The 24942-nt window shown below is 40.5% G+C and overlaps 1 protein-coding gene across 1 annotated transcript; it reads right to left on the bottom strand.

The window, feature by feature from the left end:
• Positions 1 to 8928: 8928 nt before the first annotated feature.
• Positions 8929 to 23473, bottom strand: crfb15 (cytokine receptor family member B15). The gene is made up of 8 exons (XM_004082020.5): positions 23156 to 23473; positions 16125 to 16254; positions 15322 to 15512; positions 13674 to 13834; positions 13205 to 13358; positions 11993 to 12144; positions 11726 to 11895; positions 8929 to 10350 (listed from the first exon to the last, which is right to left on the bottom strand). The coding sequence occupies exons 1-8, from the start codon at positions 23205 to 23207 to the stop codon at positions 10131 to 10133; spliced, it is 1230 nt and encodes a 409-aa protein (XP_004082068.1). The 5' UTR covers positions 23208 to 23473; the 3' UTR covers positions 8929 to 10130.
• Between the last annotated feature and the right edge of the window lie 1469 nt (positions 23474 to 24942).

Genomic DNA, 24942 nt, shown 5'->3' with positions numbered 1-24942 from the left:
CAGCATCATCTGTCGTTGGAGTTTGTTGGAGATGTGAGAGTTCTGGAAGTTTGGTCCTGATTTTACGGTTGAACAGGAGTTCAGCTGGGCTGCGGCCTGTGACGCAATGAGGAGTGCTACGATAGGCCAACAGAAAAACATCCAGCTCGGCCCGCCAATCCTTTCCTTCAGCATGAGCAGCACGTATAGCCTTACAAAGTGTTTTGTTCTGTCTCTCGACCTCTCCATTAGCTTGAGGCCAATATGGAGTGATACGGCGATGTGAGATTCCATTTTCCTGTAGATACAGCTTAAATTCTTTTGAGATGAATGGCGTGCCATTGTCTGTTACAATACTTTCAGGGAGACCATGAGTGGCAAATAAATGTTTCATACAGTTGGTTATGTTCATAGACGTAGGGTTCTGAAGAACGTCCGCACTCACCCATCTGGAGTAGTAGTCTGTTACTACCAGCAGGTAATGTCCTGATGGAAATGGTCCACACATGTCCATAGCAAGCATCTGCCACGGTTTTGCTGGAAGCTCCGTCCTAACAGTAGGGACATCCTGCGAAGTAGAAGTATTGATTTGACAAGCATGACATGATCTCACCAGGTCTTCTACTTCTCGATCAATTCCAGGCCACCAAACTTTGGTTCTCAGTCTTTGCTTTGTCTTCACTATCCCTTGATGTCCTTCGTGTGCTAGCATCAACGTCTGTCTTTGTGCTGCTAAAGGAATCACAATTCGAGACCCTCTCATCACTATTTTGCCAACCGTGCACAGTTCCGTTTTAACAGTTTGGTAGGCTGGGTCACATTTCTTCCAGTCACCAGTTTCTATACAGCTGCGCACAATATTCAACGTGGGGTCGGCTGCTGACAAATCCTCCATTTGTTGTGGAGTGAAAGCGTGCGGCACTGCATGGTGAGCCACCCAGTATACATGGTCCTCCATAGTTCCACGTTGCACAGGGTGGTTGACTGTTAGCCGTGACAATGAATCAGCAGAATTCTGTGGTCCTGGTTTATACAGAACTTTAAAACTGTAGGGTTGCAGCCGCAGAGCCCATCTTTCAATCCTTGCTGGTGGTTTGGATTTTGGTGAGTAAATGGTTTCCAGGGGTTTATGGTCGGTGACCAAGACAAAGTCCTTTCCGTATAGAAACACGTGAAATTTCTCACATGCCCACACAATAGCCAGAGCTTCTTTTTCAGTTTGGGAGTAGCGCCGCTCCACATCAGACAAAGCTCGACTCGCATAGTAAACAGGTCTGAATGTTCCATCTCTTTGCTGTTGACTCAAAATTGCTCCTAATCCAACAGGGCTAGCATCAACAATCACATGCGTTTCTGCCTCTTGTCTGAAATATGCCATTACATGAGAACTGGTCAACTGCCTTTTTAACTCAACAAATGCAGTTTCCTGCTCAGAACCCCATGTCCACTTGTAAGATTGCCTTGTGAGTTTTCTTAGTGGCTCTGAGGTTGTTGCTAGACCAGGAATGAATCTGCCACAATAGTTCACAAGTCCTAAGAAACTTCTGACTTCTGCAGCATTTGTTGGTCGTCGTGTGTTTTCTACCGCTTCAATCTTTGACTGGGCTGCTCCAATTCCGTTTTTGGATAAGACGTGACCCATGAATTCCAGCTGTGTCATTTGAAATTGACATTTCTTTCTGTTGACTGTCAGGTGATTCTCTTTGAGTCGCTGCAGCACTTGGTGTAATCTCTCGTCATGTTGCTGCATGGTTTCCCCTGAGACAATGATGTCATCCGATATGTTGTGTACTCCGGGAATGCCTTGGAGTACCTGTCCAATGATGTGTTGGTATATCTCAGGTGCGGATGAAATGCCAAACATCAGTCTTTTATAGCGCCACAGCCCTGTGTGTGTGACAAAAGTGGTTATAGACCTGGATTCTGGTTCCAGCTCTATTTGATGATATCCCCATTTCAGGTCTAACTTCGAAAACATTGTGGCTCCTGTCATATTCTCCAAGATTTCATCTATAATGGGGATGGGGTGTCTTTCTCGTATTATGGCCTCATTTGCCCTGCGCATATCCACACAAAGTCTGGGCTCCTTTTTTCCATGCACAACAACCAAGGGTGAGACCCATGGGGTCGGTCCATTTACTCTCTCAATTACATCAGCATCTTCAAGTTGTTTTAGCTTTTCCTCCACTTGCTTCCTTAAGCTAAAAGGAACTCTCCGAACAGGCTGAGCAACTGGCTGCACACTTTTATCTATATGCAGTTTCAGTTGGAAGTCTTTGAGCTTCCCCAAACCCTGAAAACAGTCTTTGTACTTGTGCTCAAGCTCCGAAATGAAAATTGCAACATCTTTTTGCTGAACTGAGTTCACCTGTTCAAATGGGCCAATGTGTAGAAGTCCCAACTTCATAGCAGTTTGTCTGCCTAATACACAAATTTGTGCTTCTTGCACAACTTGGATCAGTGCAGTGACGGCTTCTGACATCTCATTAGCTCTGAATGTAGCAGAAAAAACACCTTTAACATGGAGCGCTTTCTTTGATCCAAAAGGATAAACTTTCTTCACTGGGTTCTGCAGCTCAATATTGCTTTTTGATTTTAACAGTTGAAAAATGCATTCTGTGACAATATTACATGAAGCTCCAGAATCTATGAGCATTTTTACTGGTTGTTCATTTATTAATACTGTCAGAGTTCCTTCTGCGTCACAGTCTTTGATTGTAAACACATGATCCTCTTCACTATCACTGTGTTCCCTCTGAGTTTCAATGGTGACAACTCTGTTAACTTTATGTGTCATCTTTGTTTTACACATTTTTGCAAAATGTCCTTCTTTTCCACAGTTGTTACACTTTTTGTTTTTTGTTATAGTGCACTCTCGACTTAAGTGCCCTGATCTTCCACACCTGAAACATTTTATTCTGTGTTCACCACCTTCCTGCCTTTGAGTGGTGGGCATTTTGGGTTTACTCATTTGGTCTGCTTTTTTGTAACTTTTCCTCTCCACTGCATTTACTGTTAGTTTTTCCATTCTTGCGGCCTGTTGATCTGCTGTTTCCATAGTTCTTGCAATTTCTAATAGTCCTGCAAGTTTTAGATCTTTCTCACGTAACAACCTTCTGCGTAAGGTGTTTGATGTGCACTTGTCAATCACTTGATCACGAATGAAATCATCTCTGTTGTCTCCGAATTCACAAGTGGCTGCCAGTTTTTTTAATCTGCTCACAAAACTGTCCATTGACTCTCCTTGTGACTGCTCTGCTTGTCTGAACACGTGCCTCTCGTAAGGAATATTCTTTTGTGGTGTGAAATAGGCATTCAACTTGTTAACCGCAGCTTCATAGCTGTCGTCATTCCCAGCATCATCCAGAGTAAAGAAGATGTCTTGAACTTCCGCTCCCGACAAGTGAAGCAGTAAAGCTCTTTTCCGCGCATCCTCACGGACTCCTGACGCAGCTAAATAGAGTTTAAAACTACTTAGCCATTTCTGCCAGCGAACGCCGACGTTAGCTGAATCGCTGAGCACATCAAAGGGAGCGACCGCGGGTAAGTTTAGCGCCATTTCACTCACTTATCCGTCTTCTTGGGATCGTTACTTCTATCTTGAAACTTTATTTCCGTTTTCACCACAAGCAGGATCCCATCCTCGTCGCCATTTGTAGTGTTTCTCCTTTAAATTCACTCTGAATTATTCACCGGACTCTGGATAGCAGTCACCATGCTTTTTATTTCTCTCTCGCCCTTTTTACAACTCCCTGATGACGTCATCACAAATAGCCCGTCTGTTGCAATACACTACAATCAGTAAATAAAGCATTTTAGTCAAATAGGTCTGCATATAAACACTTTTTATACAAACCGATTAAGAAGCCTTCAAAGTGCACCCTGCTGCACTTCAGCAATTTCTGGCAGCAGAAATGACGAGCAATGCAAAGGGGAAGTGAAAGTATCGTGCAGTGTTGTGTGTTTGCATGACAACCATCCATTTCTATTTATATTCTTATTGTGTGTATAATTAAAAAACAAAAACCTCCATAAAGCCGTATAAAAACTGCAAACTGTAATCAATAGCTGTTGTTCACGCATACTTTAATGACTTAAAATAAATACTTTTTTTAACCTTTATTTTCACTAAAAACTATTGACGTCTGTTTTCGGTTTATTTGAGTTTAGTTCATTTATTTCAAACATGTTATAGAATCCACAACAAGTAAATCAATATTACCCTCACTGATAACAATAATAATCAATTCCGTCATGTAATCTTTTTCTTTTAAGGAAAATTAAAAAAAGAGTATTCATTTGATAGAACTCAAGAAAATGACATGTTAGGAGAGGAGATAGACAGAAGCTGTAGCTTATTAATACCCTTTTAGCTTTGACAAGAAAAAAGGACAGAAAGGGTTTTGCAGTTGAACGCATTAAGTGGAAATATATAGTTTTTTCCATTATTTGCAGATTCAGTTCTGCAAACTTTTCCAACGTGCTTGTTTGTGCCGTTTAAAACACAGCTCCTCTCAGTCTCCATGGAAACTGGGAAGAGGCAATCAATGGGACTGTTGGGCTCATAAGGAAATTGAAATGGGACGTTCTTTTCTGTCTGTAATTGTTTGTATGAATACAATGCTTTGACAAATAGAGGAATTGAAAATTCTAAATAGGTCACTGCAGTATTCTTGTTCACTTTTTCCAAGTGTTGAAATCTATGAATTTAAAGGAAACATCTTTAACGTTTAACTTTAAAGATGCCAAAAAGTAAGATTGTTCCGACGTTGTTGCATAGTTTCTATTGATAAAGGAGTTTCTTCCCTTTTTTAGAACCCTGTTTTAGTGCTTTTAATTTGCTTTTTTCCGTCTCAGCATGTGACACCTGGTTTCAGGTAACCAACCTGATGCTTCTTGTTAGTCATCACCTCCATCTCCTTATTTTTTTATTTGTCTCCGTGTTGGGAGAGCTTGAAGACCCACTCCGATGAAAACTGATAGGAAGAAAACAAATGAAATTTTAACCACCAACCAACCGATTTTTGGTACTAGGCCAAATAAATATAACTTATATTTTATTTGGTTGATTTTTTTCATTTAATGGTACTTTTTTATTGTAGAAAAGGAAAAGCTGTGTCATTAAACCAGCTGTTGCCAAAATCATCAATTGTGTACAGTTTGTTTTAATTCAATTCAATTTTATTTATGTGGCCCAATATTACAACAATAGTAATAATAATAATTTTTATTTATATGGCGCCTTTATGGACACTCAAGGTTGCCTCACAGTACAAAAGTATGTAAAAACATAAAAATACAACAATAAAACTCCATAAACACAAAATAAGTTAACAGTTAAAAACAGCAATTTAAATATTATGAGCTGAATTCATGACAAAAAATAGTGGTCTCAATGGGCTTCATACCGGTAATTGTATAATATACATAAAATCATAATGAACATGAAGTCATAGAATTCAATAGGTAATGGCTAAACTAAACTAAACTAAACAGACTAAGCGAAAGTTAGCATTCCTGCCCTTAGACCCTCCTCTGTATGGAAAAACCCCTAAGAATGACGGATTCGAGGGAAAAAAGAAGAAACAGCAGGGATGTCCTCATTAAGGAGGGATCCTACCCCAGAACAGACAGGCAATGTACCAGAACTCTAAGAGAAGAGCTAGCTTATCCAATTCTACAACTACTTGTTCAAATAGTCAAGCAGATGGGGTTCATCCAGATGGGGTTGGGGGATGACTGGGGGCGCGAGACTGACCAGAGGTAGGGTCTACAACCAAGTGTAGGAGCAGGAGCAGTACGAGTCTCTGTTGAGTTCTAACCCTCAACAGAGACAAGTGTATTTATGCCCTGCCACAGACTGTCGACCTGTCCGGGTGTCCCCTGCCTTCACCCGCAAGTGGCCGGGATAGGCACCGGCAGCCCAGTGACCCAGAAAGGGAAAAAATAGATTGGAAAATAAATGAAGTAATAGATGAATCACTGCGGAGGGCATCAAACCAGACCCAAAAAGGTTGAAGCCATTTACATAGCACTCAGGTCTGAAATTTTTCAGCTGATCCACGGCACCTTTGGATTCCTAAATTCATACTGAACTATGCAAACTCATCAGAACCACTACGGAATCTGACTAGAAAGGGACATGTGGGAATGGACTAGTGAAGCAGAGAGCTCATTCCAAGCAATGAAAGAAGCGTTGGTGAGTGATCCATGCCTGGCATATTTTGAACCTACAATAGTTACTAGTGATGCAAGCCCATTAGGACTAAGTGCAGTTTTGCTAGGGACTACCAGATGGACAGTTTTGCTAGATGGACAGAACAACCAAACAGTAGTTTATGCAAGTCGTCCAACTGAATGGCGCTTTTCTGAAATGGAACATGAAGCTTCAGGTCTGTGGGACATTTTAGAACTTACTTGTGGGGAGGCAAGTTTACTTTTCAAACAGACCACAAACCTCTCATTTAAATGTTCAACCCAGAAAGGTAACGCTGACACCTCCATGAATACAGAGATTTGGGTTGAGACTACACCCATATGACTACAAGATACTGTTTACTGAAATCATGAAATAAATGTTTTCTGAAGATCATCAATCATTAATAGGCACTGGATTTTGTTACTTCAACGGAATCTATCTGATCAGAACCGGATTTAAAACATTGTAGAACTATCAAATGAATGAACTCAGTAGGGGTGGGATTATATAAGCTTGCTTCTTCCCACTCCTTTTCAAGCAATAAGTCAAACTCTACTTATACTTCAGTTAATGATCACTGTGTTTAATTAAGCAAATGTGATTTAAGTGACATTTTTGTTTTGTGTTCTGTCTTTTTAATCTATGCATTTGATCATTTCTGTAATGAGTTTGATAAATACGTGTAAATTCTTTATTGCTTTGACTACGATACTTGAAATAAATCAATAAAATCATATCAAATCAAGATAGAACAAATACCGGTAGTCGGAATGTCCAATGTTGCCGACTTACCTTCACAACTTCCTTTACCTGAGACTGAGTATAACGAGTATTTGGAAACATATGTAGACCGCATTGTTATTGACAATGCAAGGGGTACAAGCTATGAGCATTCAGGACATAAAGCAGCAAACAGCAGAGGATGGTACACTGAAACAACTAAATAAACTTGTTGAGACAGGAAAATGGCCAGACTCAGTTCCCGTGGATCTGCAGTCATATAACAGGTGTACGAGAGAGTTGTGAACATATGATGGACTCCCACTGAGAGGACACAGTATAGTGCTACCCAGAGAAATGGTAAGACAAGCACTGAGGATTGGGCACGAGACTCATCAAGTGGTGGCTTGTACCAAACAATATCTTAGGAGTTAATTCTACAGGCCCAACATGGACTTAGGTGTAGAGAGACTGGTCAGAAACTGCTCCACCTGTGTTCTCAACCAGCCACTATATGAAGACTAACCCCTCCAACCACTAGAAACTACCCCAGAGACCATGGACTAAGATTGGTATGGATCTGGTAGTCCCTATCCAAAAACCAGCACACACTGACTGTGATAGACTACTATACATCATTTCTGGAGACTGTAGTTATTTCAGACATATCTTCAGCTACTATGGTTACAGAACTGACAAAGATATTTGCTAGATTTGGCTATCCCCTAGAGGCTGTTACTGACAATGGCAGGCCGTTTGTAGGACAGGTTTTAGAGTCATTTCTAAAGTCATGTGAAATTAAACACATCAGAGCATCACTTTATTTTCCACAGAGCAATGGTAAAGTGGCACGGTTTCACATACACCACCTAAAGAAAGCATTCAGGGCAAGCTATTATGAGGGAAAGACATGGAAAGAGGAACTCCCAAAACTGGTAGTGGCATATTGTTAAACACCTCACAGAGCGTCAGGAGAAACACCAGCCATGTTAATATTTGGAAGAGACAAATGCACTAAATGTCCAAATCTTGAAAAAGAAGATCGAAGATCGACCAGAAAAGGAGAAATCAACAGATGTCAAAACCAAAAATGAAACACTATGCTGCCCAGACCAGCAGAGCAAACGAGCACAATTTTAAAGTAGGTGATATAGTTTACATTGTGAGTACGGAAAATGGATAGCTGGATCCAAAATTCAGACAGACTCGTTGCGTACTGCTGAAAAACACAGCCGACAACTCCTTTGAACTGGTCAACACAGAGGATGAATCTAAAGTGATCAGGGATGTCAAACATCTTCGTAAGACACCCCTGGAGGTTGACTTTGACATCCCCGAGCCTTCATCGGCCAGCAGTGATCCAAACCATCATGAGGCAGTGGATGCTGGGACTGCTCCAACAGTTGAGATCCCACCAGAACGTGACCCCTCTGCATTTGTCATTATTACCAGGAAGGGCCAGGCTATCAAAAAGCCCATCAGATACAGAGACTTGGGTAAAAAAACAACATATACACGTTCTCATTTATTGACAAGATTTATTACAACGGTATTTGAAAAAGTATTTTTGTTTTAGTTTGACAACAGCGTGATTTGTTTATTATAGGAAAATGTAGTATAGTCAAAGTTCCTGAAATATTGCGAGACAGACACAGAGAGAGCAAGAGAAGGAGAAGAAAAGGAGGTGAGCTGGCTGGGAGATTGAAACAAATGTGTCAAATAACGCAAGATAAAACTGAACTAAAAGACTGTTGATTTGAACAACACAACACTAATGTTTCCCTCAATGTCGCCAACTCTGGCCCCCGGAAAACACCTAACTGTAGCCGCAGGGAGCTCCACGTGTCTAACTAGAGAAGAGCCAATGACCAGAGTTGACGGTTCAGCGGGTGTGTTGCTGAGGGGAGGGAGCATATTACACATAGATTTAATGAAATGGGAAAAACCTAAAAAAAAAACCCCACCAAACTCAAACTTTTCTTTTGTAAATGCGCATTAAAAAATTAATAGTTTCAATTAGGCTTCAACACTTGCAGGCCGGCTCAGTTTTTTTATTTTTTGATACAGAAACACTAGAATTTTTACAAAATTTAACAAAAAAGCTAAATAAGAATCACATAAAGTTTATAAAACATAAAAAGAGAAGAACCAGGTCCAAAAGACGATCACTAAACATGACACTTTTTTTTCGAAACGTGTTAAAATGACATGGGCTTTTCATGATCACTGAGAAAAAGAAAACATTTACAAAGCAGAAAAACACATTTAATTTCTGCACAGCAACGGACCCCTGCCCCTACATCTAAATATGTTTTTGTCTGTCAGGCCTGCTGAACAATAGGAGAACCACTCTAAAGTGGAGGAGTGCAGATAGTGCGATAAAGTTTAAGATGAGGGTGATGTGAGGAAGACTGCTGAAGCAGCCGTTAGAGCACAACTACGTTAATGGAACATTCACACCAAACTCGGAAATAGGTGTCCAAGCAGCCACTTCCTATGAAAAGTCTATGTAAACGTGAGTATATGACCATTTTGGGCATCCAATTTCAAAGTTCTTTCATTCATGTCTTGCGACGGAAGTTTGTAAGTACGTTTTCAGGCTCTACGTACAAAACATGCAGCCTTTGAACAAGCCTTCAAAATTAAACCAGTTGAACTTTGGCCAATCCGGGAATCAGACTTGGCAGTGACCTTCTCAAAACACGGAAATGCTAGTCGTTTGAAGCTTGATCAAGAAGGAGAAATTCATAATTTGTGCCTGGCTGGATTTATATGACAGCAAGACTTTCACATATTAGAATAGAAATGTGAAAGAGCGAGATTCTTGAGATTTGTACATCATGGAGCAGGTTCTTCTGATGCAAAAAGGCCGTGCTTGTTCAGCTTCAGGTCTTCGGACTGAACCATTTTCAGGTGGCACAGCTGCTGCTGGCGTCCTCATGGCTTCATGGAGCGGTTCACAAGAACTTGCAGATAAGTGAGTTTCTTATCAGGCCGAAGCTTCAGAGGCATGAAAACTGTAGATAAACGTGAAGTTCCTAAAGCTGCAGAAATCTAACGTGTATGCAGAAATTTAGACGTGACACAGACAGCTTTGAATGCTGTCTTTTTTCAGATTGGACTCTGGCCATAGCAGTGCATTCTGGGATTTTATTTACAGGAGGGAGCAAAGAGTTGCTTCTTATAGAGTATATGTCTCAGCCTTCTTCTTCTGTGTGGAACAGTTTTCTCCTCAGCTTTCACTGATGCCCTCGTCTGCATTGATGAAGCACGTGTGAAGCCCCGCCTCTATGTCCTTGAGTTCCACCGGCAGAAAGTCTACGGCGCTGTTGACACCGGCTGTGATGGCTGGAACACCGCTGAGCTGCAGGGTGCCGGATGTGCCGGCTGTGGAGTAAACTCCAGAGTCTGTGCTGCTGCTGCTGCTGTTGTTGCTGCTCTGACGGAGGACTCTGAAACACACAGAACCAGGTTCACTTACTTTTTCTTCACTCACATTCAAGACATTTTTGTACTTTTACTGCAGCCGAGGAAGATCTCATGAACACAAACCTCTGAAATTTTTTTTTAGAAGTCATCTTAAAAATTGTTACATCTTTTACTTTGACGGATTTAAGCTGCTCCTTTGTTTCACTTTGTGATTTGATTTTAGTTATTTTCTTACAGCTTTTAAGGAGATACTGATTTGGTTTATATATGCTTACAGCTACAGATGAGCATTATAATCAATTCCATTCCTATTGCACATCATTGTTTGGATCTCTAGCAGACGACTTTCCCACAGCTAATTGCGTTGCGGTCCCATCATGCCTTGCACTTTGTAAACAAGCCATTTGGGTAGTTTCTTCCCACCAGACACAAGATGTCTAATAGTCATCTACTGTACTGTCGATGTATAATGGACACCTCATCTACCATAGTGTTCTGAGAGAGATGTGCATATAGAGGTCTACAACACATCTTCCTGTAGACATTAGTCTTTTTTATACATTTACTAGATGTAAAACATAAAACAATTCCCAGTCAAACATGTTTCAATCATTGTGATTCTCTGAGCTCACTTTTTTTCTAATATATATGTGTAAAGGCAATTCTATACGTTAAGAACGTTACCTCTGAACAGTAAGTAGACACAGCAGAAGATAAGAAAATGTTTTTAAGCTCTTTCTAATAATAATAGAAATGAAACTTTTTACCATCATTTTATTCAGTTATGTGAAAAGTTAAACATCTAAACAGAAATATATTTGTTGGATTGCTGTTTTGATAATAGTTTTTTAACCATAGGTAAATCTCAACAGATATGTTTGCTACTTGGACGGTAGAGTCTTGTGATTACTAGTTGGACACGGTGGGGTAGTGGTTAGCTCTCTCACCCTACAGCAAGAAGAACCTGGTTTGAATCCTGGCTGGGGCCTTTCTATGTGAAGTTTGCATGTTTCTCCTCAACAGGCCTGCTTCCAATTACATGTTTCACATTGGTGTACACACACTAGGCTGTAGTTGTTGGTTTAAATCTTCTGAACTGATGGATGTAAGATTGCAGTATTTATATAATTAGTAAATTAAAAAAAATTAATAAAAAAATATATCTAAATATAAGATTAGATGACTACAGGTAAGTGTGTAGGACACTTCTATCTGCAGATAGCTTTCAGAACACTTTTAATAAATATGAATGAATGTTTTAAATGAATGTAATGAAGACTGAGGAGATAAATCTCAGTCTTTCAGATCTTTGTGATCATGTAATTGAACTGAGGCTAAGCTAAAAGACAACACTTTTCTTCTTTTTTTTAAAAACAAATATGTAATACTTTAAGTGACCTGCTATCTGGGTTCAGGCCTAAAGGGGGCGCTGCTGACTCCTTAAGCAGACTGAGCGTTTCCAGCACTGAGGACTTCGGGCAGACTGTCATGTTGTCACACAGCCGTTCCGACTCAATACTCATGGTGATGAGCTGGGGACTTCTCCCTCCGGTCGAGTCGCGGCGAGACTGAGGAAGAAGAAAAAAAGCAGAACTTTGTTTTCTTTGTTTTTCGGATAAATCACATCCTCCTGAAAACAGGAGGAGCTGGTGGGGGCGGGAGTACCTCTATGAGGAAGGAGGGCAACTCCGGGTGAAACACCGACTTCCAAAATCGGCTGCATCTGAAGGAGCCGACGGCCAAAAGCACCACGAGAGGGACGACGATGACCAGGAAAGCCATGAAGATTAGCAAGATCTGCCAGCAAGGAGCATGTCCTGACACACACACAACCACACAAACACGGTCATTAATTTCAACCTCTTCTAACTGTAGGTGGCTCACATGCGCTAGTATATAGTAGTAAAATAAAATCTTTAGTGTAAACAACAATAACCTGCGTTCAGCACGCTGTAGAACGCTCTGAACGTTGCTTTACATTACTACATGTTCAATTCTCTTCATCTTTGATGAGATTCAGCACGACATGATCTTCATCACCCAATAAAGCAAAACAGTTCACTTTGCAACAGGACATTTTATTTGTGATTTTCACTAAAAAAATAAAGAGAAATTTCCATATTCTGTCCATTTTTAATAAAAAAAAAACACGAGAAAAATCACATAAAACAGTTTCCCCTTTTCACTCATTCTTAAACTAGATCGTTTAATTTATTTTTCTTTCTTCAAGTTTTTTGCCACAAACTCAGACCTGGAGTAAACCTTATAACGCAAGACTGAGTTCTTCAGATCAAATGGATCTCCTAATGAACTCCTGCTGCTCTGCAGAAACTATGTCCTAGAAAATGACAGGTTTTAGATTTTGGCTAAAAACAGCATAAACATAATAAAAAAAGACCACTGGAAATGTTTTGACAATAGATGTTTGGAGTGGATTTTAAGTGACCCGTGTTTCCAATTTCAAGGGGCATTTTAACCACCATTGTCCTGAAGTAGCTATAAGTTCTTCGCTGAAGAACAAAGTTGTGACTGGACGAGGGCGTGCGGAGGAGCAAGGCTGCTGTCACTCAGCTGATCCAAGCACAAACAGTGGAAAGATTGAATTACATTGTTATATTTTTCTTTTCAATAATCATAATGAAAAGTAGCAAAAATCAAAAATGATCTTTAAGATTGGATGTAAAAAGGGACTTTTTCATCACAGAATGATCAACCTAATGCAACAAGGCATCTGCTTTGAGTATAATCTTTCCAAAATGTTCATATTTTGTGCAAATTTTGGGCATTTCTGACAGCGAGCTTTTCTGCGATGGAAAGACGGGTTTCAGGAAGCTTTCAGTGAATTAAAACAGAGGAGGAGTTGGATGAAGGTCTCACCGTCATTCTTCATGCAGAGCGGCGAGGTGAAGCTGCTGGAACGGTTGTAGTATTTGGTGTATGACTGGACCCTGACACAGTACCAGGTCAGAGGCTTCAGGCCAGATAAAGCCACCACATTTGAGTTGGTGGAGATGGTTTCCATGATCAAAGCCTGAGGGACATTTTTTAAGTTAGTTTTAGTAAAAATCTTCACGTGAACCACACACACAGACTTCCTGCTTGCTTCTTCTAACCACAGGTGACTCACAATTGCCAGCACAAAAGCACAACAATCTGTGGCACAGACAGGAAACACGCGACTCTTTGCTGCACGAGTTCAAACCAACAAACATGCAAGTGAAGGTTCATGCAGCTGTCGGTAAAAAAGAGGAAGTAGAATGAAAACAGCAACCTGCAGAGTTTCTGCACAAAGATCTAAAAAAAAAACCCATCTTTTTGTGCATTTATGTCAACATGTGTTCCAAACCTCCTCATCTTCATGCCGTTCCCAGTAACAAATGTTGTAGGACAAGTCCGCCATATAATCTTTCATGGAGCTGTTGGTGCTGGTCAAGGGGTCAACAATGGAAACCTCCAGGCTATATCCAGCAAGGGTCAGTTTCACGGAGGAGGGAGGGCCAATTCCAGCTGGAGAGACAAATACAAGATAAGACTTCTGGGCGGGCAACGGGCAAGGAAATATTAAAGTCATCAAATGAATTAACTTTTCTAAACTTGTTCATCTGTTTTTTTCAGAGCTTTCTGTTTTACGTAGCTCAGCTGTTACAGCGTCCAGATTCCAGGCGATAGTCTTTTTGTTCTTGGGGAAGACAGCTGACCCCACATATCTCCTGATCGTAAATAGGATCAGCTAGTCATTTTGGATAAAAAAGGTTGGTTAAATGTCCTCAGTTTCTCCTTTCCGATGCCTGAAAGGACTTTAAATTGCCCTCAAAGGTTCTAAAGACATTCCACACCTGCCCCATTGAGAGCATCGAGCTCCCTGACCTGGAGATCGTCTACAGCATGAGGTGTCAAACTCCAAGCATCGAGGGACAGCCTCCTGTGGTTGTTTTTTTACAGAAACTCTGCCTTATCTAATGCCGATTACCTGGATCATGTGTTTTTAGATAATAAGGAGCTTTCATGGCAGGTTGATTGGAAAACATGTAGGATACTGGCCCTGCATGGCCTGGAGTTTGACACCCTTAACTTACAGCATTGACGCTGCACCAAAGTAAAGACTACAGTGAAGTAGCTCAGTATAGTCTTTACTTCAATATGGTCTATACTGAGCTCCTTCAGTTTAGTCTTTACTGAAGAGGCTCTAGACTCTTCTCTCTGTTGAGCGCAGGGAAACGTTTCAAATAGGATGAGGAGTTCTTTCCCGCAGGCCATTCTGGCCTTCAACCAGAACACATACTACCTGTTCTTTCTGGACTCACCCGCCACACAGCATACTGTTCTACCTCAGCTGATTCTAAACAGGAAACTGCAGTACTCTACACCATCTCTGCACAGTATTGTTACTTTATACACTCTCATATGCTTTGTGACCTTGTTGCTGTATATGCTGTATAGCAGTTTATATTGTCCTATATTTATGACATTTCTTAGTTATATACTTAGTTACTTTTTTTTCTTTTTATACCTACCGGTAATGTTTTTATACTTGGGTCTTACACTTTGTTGGACAGTCGTGCAATACGCTTACATTATATATTGTACTGAATACATATACAACAATTATCATTGTTTGCAGTAAACTTCTCAACCACTTTTCCCATGCAATCAGTTAAGGCCTTGGTCACAACTGCCTTTGTGGGTGGACACGGGCTGCCGATTGTTTAAATAAAGCGTTCTACTTCTCCGTGTCACTGAAACCCAACAGACGGACCATTGGAAATCAACCTTTTTCGCTGAACGCTCTTCTAGAGTGGAAATACGGGACATTGCTTCACCTTCAGAAGCACACAATACTGGTAAAGTGTTGAAGTAACACTTAACCAGTATTGTTTGCTTCTGAAGTTGAAACAATTTCTGCATCGTCTCATTTCTCAAAAGCTTTGTCTCCTGTTTCAGTGGTTTGTGGCGCTCTGAAGGCTTCATGTATGCTGCAATTAAACAACTCTTACTGTCTTTATCAGGACAGAACTCCTTAAATGCCCAAGCAGAGTGATTGCCGTTGACACTGGCTCGCACCCGGAGTTTGTAAATGCTGAAATAATACAAGTCGAAGCTTGTGAGTTCACAGGAGTGCTCCGGTGACTCTTTACATGCCGGTTTCCAAACCGGGGGCTTCTTTTTGATTGTCAGCATGTACTTCCTGTGGGGGAAACCAGAGAAACACAAATTAAGTCTATGGGATTTTCATACTAATGGAAACTTGGTGTAAAGGTCAATGCATTTTGGATTAGGCTGCAGACACATGTAGACAGACGAATGGCTGCCAAGAAGAGTAAAAGTAAAGTTGTGCTTTTATTTATGTTTGACTTAATTTTGTTGTAAGACATTTTCAACGGGTGACATCACACTCACTCGCTCCAGTTCTTATATACAGTCTATAGTTGCAACATAGAAACATAGTGGAACAACAAAATCCACAGAAACAACAGTGCCCTCTACAACGGCCATGAGGGATCCGTCTGAAAATACAAAAGAATGAGGCCAATTTATTTGCAGAGCATCTTATGTGCTCACAGCTAATTCAAAGAGCTTTGCAGAAATGCAAAAGCTTTGAGAACAAACACAAAAATTAAATGGCAAAAGATTATAAATACACTGAAATGCAATAAATCTACAAGTAAAATCTACAACAGTCGAGGAACCTCTGAGTCAAAAGAAACAACCCTCATTTATGATCTGAAATCCCAAATGTCAAAAGATGAAGGATGTTACCGCGTGGTTTCTGGTGTGTCTGTGCACATGTGTCACTTACGAGATAAACTCTGTGGTGAAGGTGACCTGGTTGGGCAAGGCAGCGCTCTGCTTGTAGTTCCACCTTAAAGTGTAATTAGTGTTGATGGCCACCATAGTCAGGTCTTGTGGGGGGGGCAGCGCTGTCGCCACTGCAGGAAAACAAACAAACACACAAAAGAACATCAACCCTGGGACTCAAAGACACGTTTCTTTGTGAGGAAGACGAGGGAAACAAAATGAAAGAATACGGTGAAAAGCATCTGCCGCCTTTTGACAGGAAGAACAGCAACAAAGGTGAAACAGTGGGAGGCCATCCAACTATTCAAACTGCTACAATTAACAGGAAGACTGGGAAAGAAAATAAATGAGAAACATGAGGCAAATTCAACTACAAAAGAGGAAAACAACATAAAAATGAAATGAAGAAAGCGAAACTTCAAACCAAGAAAATCCATGGGAAAAATACAGAAAAGCAGGTTTGTGTGAAGTGAAGAAGAAAAGACAAAGTAAGAGTTTAGTTTGTTTACATGACATCCCAACTTGAAAAAAATACTATGTCGAGTTCAAATACACCCCCCAAAAAGTAAAGAAAGTAATAAGTGTTTGTCATGAAACAGTTCTGTGTTATAGGTGAGAAAAATGTATTCTACAAATACACTGACAGTTTGTCACCTTAATGATCGGTTCATTTGAACCGTTAAAGACAGGAGATCAAGAAATCCACTTGAAAGAAGTTCTATAAATGTTATTTGCATTTCATTGAGGGAAAATAGGTATTTGAACCCCTAGTAACCATTAAGGCCCGTACACACCGGGACGAATATTCGCCAGGCGTTATTCGCCAGCGTTTTTCGCCACGTTTTTTGTGTTCACACCCAGGCGATTTTCGCTGACGATGAGTGGAGTGAACATGCAATTTCATTCCCTGACATTAGATGGCGCTTAATGTAAAACAGAAATACTCCTGTACACAAGGTGGCGCTGCGCAACTTTACGCTTCTTAAAGTCGCTTTTCACTCAGAAGAAGAGAGCAAGTATTTACATGCTTGTCAGAATCAAACAAAGAAAACATGAATATTTCAAGCACCAGTAGCTCCAACTGGTGCTTGGTTCGGGGATATTTTAGAATGTCCGTCATTATTGCTTCGCGGCTGTGTAGACGCTACTTGGCGTCTATTTTCTTCGCTGGTATGTGTGCTCAGCAAGGCAGTTTTGTGTTTGAGCGCCCCCAAGTTGTGTTTTACTGTAACTTCAGAAGCTCCAGACACGTGAGCAAAAGCGCCATTCTCATTGGTCGAGTAGATTTCGACGCGACGCGTCGAAAAAAAAAACGAACCCGAGGCTTTTTTTTTTTTTTGACGCTTTAACGCGTGGCGTTTTTTCGCGTCGGTGTGCACACTCTCATTGGTGCCCTTTGTTTAGTCACGAGGCGTTAAACGTCGGCGAAAATCGCTGGCGAAATTCGTCCCGGTGTGAACAGGCCTTAACCATTAAATTGAACTGAAGACAGCTGCTTTAACTAATCACCTGTAGAAGAGACACCTGTCCACAGAATCTGTCCATCAGTCAGACTCCAAACTCTCCATCATGGGAAAGACTAAAGAGCTTTCAGTGGATTTAAGGGAGAAGCTTGTAAACCTGCACAAGACCGGAATAGACTACAAAACCATCAGCAAGAAGCTGAGGGTTACCATGACAACTGTTGGTGCAACATGATTATAAATCCACCTATAGATATGGGGCTCCAAACCAGATCTCACCTGGTGGGGTTTCCATGATCATGAGAACAGTGAGTCATTGGCCTAAAACGCAGGAGCTGAAGCAGTCACCTTGAAAACCGTAGTGTTTTTACCGTAACCCTTAAGAAGACACATGTGTAGGCCCACCTGATGTTTGTCGATGAACACCTTCATGATTTGGGTAATTAGGAAGGAGGTACTGTGGTCAGATGAGACCAAAGTGGAGCTCTATGGCTTCAACCTGCCGTGTTTGGAGGAAGAGAAAAGCTGCCAATGTGTTAAGGCTGTAGCCATATCTTTTATTTTGCATTTCCATCAAAATGGGACCTCTGTCTTTTTGTGGATCTTTGTCTGTCTGTCTGATTGATTCCAGGTGTGGTGCTGGAAGGCTCTGGCTCCCATTGGACCCATGCCGATGGAGGCAGCCTTTAAAAGAACTGTGTGGACCTCCGGCCTGTGAGAAGGGAGCTTTGGGGGCGGCCGTGGTGCAGCGGTAGGGCGGTCGACCCATGATCGTAAGTTTGCAAGTTCGACTTCCGCCTTGCACGCCCATGAGTCAAAGTGTCCTTGGGCAAGGCACGGAACCCCACCTTGCCTCTGGTGGTAGGCGGGCGCCTGTGTTTGGCAGCAGAGACGCCATCAGTGTGTGAATGTGTGGGTGAATGGGTCTGTGACTGTAAAGCACTTTGTCCATTTGCCATTTATATGCCATTTACCACTTACTTACGCTCTTCTCCACTTGTTTTATAGTTTGTGATGTTTTGTGTCCAGGCCCACTTTGTGTAGTCTTTTGTTTAGTGTGGTTGTGTTTAAGTGAAGCTGTAGTGGTGAACTGTCATTTTCTTATACAGATGCTTTCCTCCTGTTAATGTTAGTCTAGACAGGTTAGTGTTTTGTCATTATTTTCCATTTTCTTTCATTCACAGGTAAGATTTCAGATTTGAGTTATGTGTGGATTTGTTTGTTATTTTGGCCTTGGTTCACCCTGAAAGCCTTTTTGCTTCACCTTTTAAGTTTTTATGGATTGTTAATTATCAATTTGTTAATAAATTTGTTATTTTTCATGGTGACAATCTTGTTGGTTTCTGTTGAAGTGAGAGCAAAAACATTTATTTTATTTTATGCTCCTCTGGGCCCCTAGACATTCAAAGGGGTATAACACAATGACCTATCCCCACTGTCAAGCAAAGAGTTGGAAACATTATGCTAGGGGGGGGGGGGGGGTCTACTACTGCAGTCAGTGGATGGGAGGAAAGGCGGAGCCATGTGCTGTCAAATGGTGAACTGATGCCGGCCAGGATTAGCATACAGCAGATCTAGGGTTTTGTTTTCACAGGTGGGACAGTCCACATACTGTGTCCATTCAGAAAGAGTCCCATCCAAGTCAACATGGTTGAAGTGATTACTCTATATTCATTTGGTTGTCGATTCTCCAGCAGGGAGATAGTGTTGCTGATGATGTCAGCAGCTGCGTCTGCATCAGCTGATGGGGGAATGTAAACGGTGACCACAATGGCGGATGTAAAGTCCCTGGGCAGATAATAAGGAAGCAGTCCGGAGTTCATCGTTCGGGCTACAGAGACGCTTTTGGCACAGACAGGTCCTGGATTGCACCATCGCTCGTTCACATACAATATTATCCCACCTCCTTACTTCTCCCCCCCTCCTTTTTTTTAAGAAGTCGTTTGTAAAGAAGAGGAAGCAAAATTCCTCCTGATGTGCAAAAACCTGCTCAACAACTATAGAAGAATCTCTGTGCTGCTTATAAGGGTTTTCCACAGAGTACCGAGTCTTTCTGGCAAGAGGCTTCAAATACAAATTTCCATCAATAAAATGCAGATTAATGTATATCAATTCTTTGGAGTCAATTTCTAGAGTTGTTTTTTTTTTAAATCTCTCATTGTTCAATTCAGATGACTGACTGTGCAGCAAGGAATCAAAGTCTTATTTCCTCCACCGTACATCTGTGCTCATCAAGTTTGGTAATAAAACTAAATTTACATGAAAATAAAATAGAAAGCAGAAACTTGTAGTCATTGTGTCTAATTGTGAACGTTGATCAGTTCCTCTTTTGAGAAGCAAACCGGCTGTTCAACACAAAAATACTTAAGACAAAAAGAAAAACCTTGCGGGTTTGCAGAGTAAAGACATGTGAAGGAAAAAAAAGGTTATTTTAAGAAAAGAGGAAGTAAGAACTCAAGGTGCGTTTGTCCCGAATGCCTGCAGGTGTGTACGGTAAGAGTCCTGCTCAGGAGGTTATGAAACATGTTTCTCTGTGACTCAGTTTCTGAGGAATGCGGTCCTGAACTTCCAAAGTTATAACCTTTATAATGATTTTTGAATGCTCCTCTGAAGAGATAAAGTTGTCCTGAAAACTTAGGACCAACGCACATGATTTAACCAGCAGGGGTTCTTGTTTGTAACACCTGAAGCAAATGTTCTGCACCTTCAACCGACAACCAGCTTCCTGGTCTTCATCGCCCCGACCACCAGCAGCCTGACGGCTTTAACAAGCCAGTTTCTGCTTTGTTGAAGTTTCTAGAGAACCAAGGGACAACAAAGTCCGCTAGGCTGTCATGAGTGCGATGACAAGAAGATACACTGGCCCGTATCATGATGCCTCCACCGACTGACCAAAGCCAGTCAGATGTTGTAACTCTTGTGAGGAAAGCTTTTGACTTTTATCAAAGTCTGAGATATTTATAGGCGACACACCCGATGCCATCCTGTCAGGTTTATCTTTAGACAGCAGCTGTTAACAGGATTTTACTGCTTCAAAGTCAGAAACTGTACAAACTTGTAATGTGGAGTTTCAGTGTAACTCTGAGGTGGAAAATTAGCTCCAGCCCTGAAACTGTGAATGGATGACTCAGTTTGTGCTCCTGCAGGACTGCTGAGAGGAAAAAAAGGTGGAAGGTGGAAAAAAAAAAAAAAGATCAGCTTCTAGTTTTCTCAATGTCTGCCAACCAATAAGTGAAATCTGGAAAAAAAAAACACAAACACAATAAGTGTAACCTGGTGTCTATCATTTCACATGTGTTCAGCCCAACAGGACCAGGAATGACACTGAGTAGTTAGGGATATGAAAGATCATAAAAGGCTTTTTTCATTGAGTTTATTGCATTCAAGACTCAGAATGACCGTTCCACATTTTAGCCACAACTTTAGCTGATCAAGAATAAAGCTTTACTTATGGCCGCATGGATTTAGAAACTTATGAGCGAACAGTCACTTAAAAGTAATAATAATAATAATAATAAAAGCATGTTTAGAAGATCATCTGGCTCTTTGTGTAGAACAGAACTCGCCATTTCTTCTTCTGTTGCCTGTTTCGGTATTTTAGATAGCTCTGCGCATGTCGAAAAGATTTATTCTGATGGCAAGCGCGGCGTATTATGTAAACGTTTGATATAACTGGATCAAGTTTTTCATGGCCCATGGAATCTGATCCTTGATCTGATCAAAGACATTTGGAATCTGTGACCACAGCTATTGATCCCCTCCATAGTCTGGTTAAGCTACAAATGTTCAGAACTGAAGAGGCTGGCTGTTCATGGAGGGATGCGTCCAAGTAGATCAATAGAAAGTCTAATGCAGGAGAACCACGTGGCAGGAGAATAAAGACGACTGCGGGCTTCAGTGGACCATCAACATCCAGAAAGAGTGGAATGAGGAGGAGGAACCACTTCAAAACCCAGATGGACTAAAACTATCGGCTCCTTGGGTCAAACCACTTCTGAGCCTGGTCCAAACGGAGGAAACCTCTCAACTGGGCCAAGGAGAAGAAGGGCTGGACTGTTGGCCAGTGGTCCAAGGTCCTGTTTTCTGATCAAAGTCTTTCATTTGGGAATCAAGGTCCAATGGTTTGGCGAAAATGTGTGGGAGGAGCAGAACCCAAGCTGCTGGAGGTCCGGACTGAAATCTGCACAGTCTGTCATAATTTGGTGTCCAGTGTCTAGAGCTGGTGTTGGTAAACTCTGCTTTCTTCTATCCAAGATGACTGCAACAGTCTAGGAGAATGTTCTAGAGGATTCTGATTCTCTGCTGGATGAAGATGCAGATGTCATCTTCCAGCTGGACCGGGCCCCCGGCCCAGACCACTGAAGTATTGAAGATGGACTAATCACTTTGATATGTATACTTTATTTGGAATGATTTGAGGGGATCATAATCTGTCCCCATTTTTTTTTTTAAACTGAGAAGTAAACAATGTTTTCACCACAGTATTTACATGTTCTGGTTTTATGAGGTAAAATCAAACAAACTGGATATGAATGAAACAGTGGGGCCTGAATCTACAGTCTACAAAAGAGATTTTTTTAGAGTGAGTGAAATGAAAACATGTTTCCACGATATTTTAAATTTGTGAAAAAGGTTTCCTTTAACCTCTTCAATCTTGATGGGACTGACTTCTGAAAAAACATCCGAGTCCACATTTTTATTTATACTAAAACTACCTAAATACCACCTATCCTGTTACTAAACTCCAGTTAACACTGGATTTGTTAATAAGTGAAATAAATATATATATTTATTTCACTTATTAACAAATCCAGTGTTAAAGGAAATAAATATGTATATTTATTTAATTATTAATAAATCCAGTGTTAAAGGAAATACATATGTATATTTATTTAATTATTAATAAATCCAGTGTTAAAGGAAATAAATATATATTTTAAACAAACGGTTCGTTTTTAAACCCAAGTCGAGGTTTTCCAGAAAAACAACAATAATAACAATGTTGAACCTTTCCTGCGCGGGACTTCTCGATTTAAACTAAAAGTAGTTTCTGCATTTTCTGAATCTCAAAGAGTATATAAATGTGGTAATATGGTTGTAATAAAGATTACTAGTAGTAAAGATTATTAGTAATAAAGAGAATAGATAAACCTTGACACCGATCTTTAATGTTTTTGTCCTGAAGGGAAAACGAAGCGTCATGATCGTCGAACAAATTCTTTGTTTCTGTTTCGCTCTTTCGGCTCCTTACCGATCCCATCTCTCCATTTCTTTTTTAATCAAATTACTCCTTAAATTAAAGTTTAAATGGGTTTAGAATCGTTTTAAAAACAAACACGATCCTTAGGACTCGAGATTGAAAAAGTTTGTTGTTGTAAATGCAATGTGGCGCCGCTCGGACTAGTTAGTAGTTAGAATGTCATTAAAATGTGTAATTAAAAAGGAGCGAGCTCGAAATCAACAAAACACCAGATTATGATTCATCACGATTGGAATAAAAATGTAAAGTTTAAAGTTATATAAGAAGAGCAGAAGAAAGTGAAAGTATGACAGGACTAGTACTACTGACCAGCGCTGCTGCGGCACCACGACAGAAGGCAGACCAGGAAAACGGCGATCATGACGGACTCCTTTGCGGGGATCGACGCGCTAAAGCTCAACAAACTGCCCGTCCGGAGGTTCTCATCCTCCTGCTGAATTCGGCGTCGGCTCGGTTCCTCTGACTGTTGGTGTCGCCTCGAAATGCTGAAGGGAACTCAACTTCTTCTGTTTGTTTTTACACTTGGTGCAAAATGATCGATCGCGCGTTACTGCCCCCTACTGGATAGAACTGAACCTGCGCCCAAATCCAAATCAGATTTTTTTTAATCTGCTTTTTTAATCGCGTTTTTACGAAGAATATTACTCTTTAAAATAAAATATATTTACATTTATCTTTATTTTAAAAAAAACACAATTTTTAGAATCATGTTTTTTCATTGGAGTATCTGAAATGAAGTGGTTCAAACTCCTTCTAGCCCAAATTTTGTTTTTATTCTTCTTTTCTGTTTTTTATTATTTTTTTCTTTGAAATTTTCCCAAATAATTTTGTTTTTTTTATACTAAGTTTTATCTTTAGTTGTCTTCAAATGAGTTGTCAGAAGACAGTAACGTAACACCCCCTTTAAGCTTCCACTCCAAGCATCTTTTAATCTTTCAAAGCGTTCCCAGTGTTTGTTTGTTTTTTTTTAGGAATAATGATTATGTCTTTTCTAGCCAAAATAAAAAAAAAAACAATGTAATTTTCTAGGACGTTGTTTCTGCAGAGTGGCAGTTGTTCAGTAGCTCATATCCCTTTCATTTTCCCTTTCCCTTTCCTTCTCACTTTGCCATTTACTGAGTTTCAGAGTATGGAGCTTGTGGCCCGCCCAGCATATTTTCTACAACACAAATACGCTCTTTTTCAAACAGCCTTTTTTTTTTGTCTGCTACTGATTCACTATGAGTTGAACATAAATAACTCAGGATTGCCTAATTTTCTTTACATAAATCCTCCATCATCAGAAAAATTGCACACGAACATGTTAAAAACACCAAATACAAGCTTTTCATAGGAAAAGTTCTTTAAGAGAGATTCTAAGAGAGATTTAAGAGAGATTCTATCAAACTCAGTGAATCTACATGTTTTATGTTTAATAAACTCAAAAGGTAAGATCTTCAGTTTTTATACTAGAAGTAAAGGCCATCTGTGGGAGTCTGACCTTTAACCCTCTTGCTTAAATTCTCTTCTCCCTGTCGCAGTGGAGTAGACGTGTTACATAAAATCAAGACAGAAAAGTTGTTTTAAATCCTGTTTTGACATTTGTAGAGTCAATGTGGTTTGTTTTTATACCTGCATGGAGCAAAACCGCTGTTGTGTCCAATTTTGTGCCAACACCTGCTCAATGAAGAAACTAAATTTTCACTGGCTTTTCAACAAGAGATTAGGAGCTTAAGACATTTCTGACATAGTCTGACTCATTCACAGAATGCTCTTCTACCAGCCTGAGTGCTGATTCACTTTGTTTGAATTGAATCCTCGTTGTTAAGTAAAACCTGTTTGGTTTGCTGAAGTTTCTTTTTTTTTAAACACATTCCAGGTCTGAAATGTGTCAAGGAATTACTGTTTTATTTAAATGCGCCTTTCGTGTAACTCAAGGACACTGTACAAAACAAAGGTCAGGAAGTTCAAAAATCAAATCATGGTAGCAAGTTGGAACAGAGAGGAGGACAGAAGAGAAAGGGAGGGAGTATTGATATGTAGTAGGTCGGAAAGATAAGAATAAGCCGGGTTACGGAGGGCCTTAAAGGTGAACAGCAGGACTTTGAATTGGATTC

The sequence above is a fragment of the Oryzias latipes genome, chromosome 21, assembly GCF_053564925.1.
Source record: "Oryzias latipes strain Hd-rR chromosome 21, Olatipes_Hd-rR_3.1".
NCBI lineage: Eukaryota > Metazoa > Chordata > Actinopteri > Beloniformes > Adrianichthyidae > Oryzias > Oryzias latipes.
The sequence above is the reverse complement of the archived record's forward strand: the minus strand, read 5'-3'. Positions and strand labels throughout refer to the sequence as shown.

What these genes read in the sequence shown, in the direction of transcription:
- crfb15 (XM_004082020.5), bottom strand. Translation starts at nt 23,207, where the DNA reads ATGATCGCCGTTTTCCTGGTCTGCCTTCTGTCGTGGTGCCGCAGCAGC. An exon ending in GTTCTGTCCTGATAAAGACA is followed by an intron (nt 13,835 to 15,321) that starts GTAAGAGTTGTT and finishes TTGTCTCTCCAG; the next exon opens with CTGGAATTGGCCCTCCCTCC. An exon ending in GCTCTGCATGAAGAATGACG is followed by an intron (nt 12,145 to 13,204) that starts GTGAGACCTTCA and finishes TGTGTGTGTCAG; the next exon opens with GACATGCTCCTTGCTGGCAG.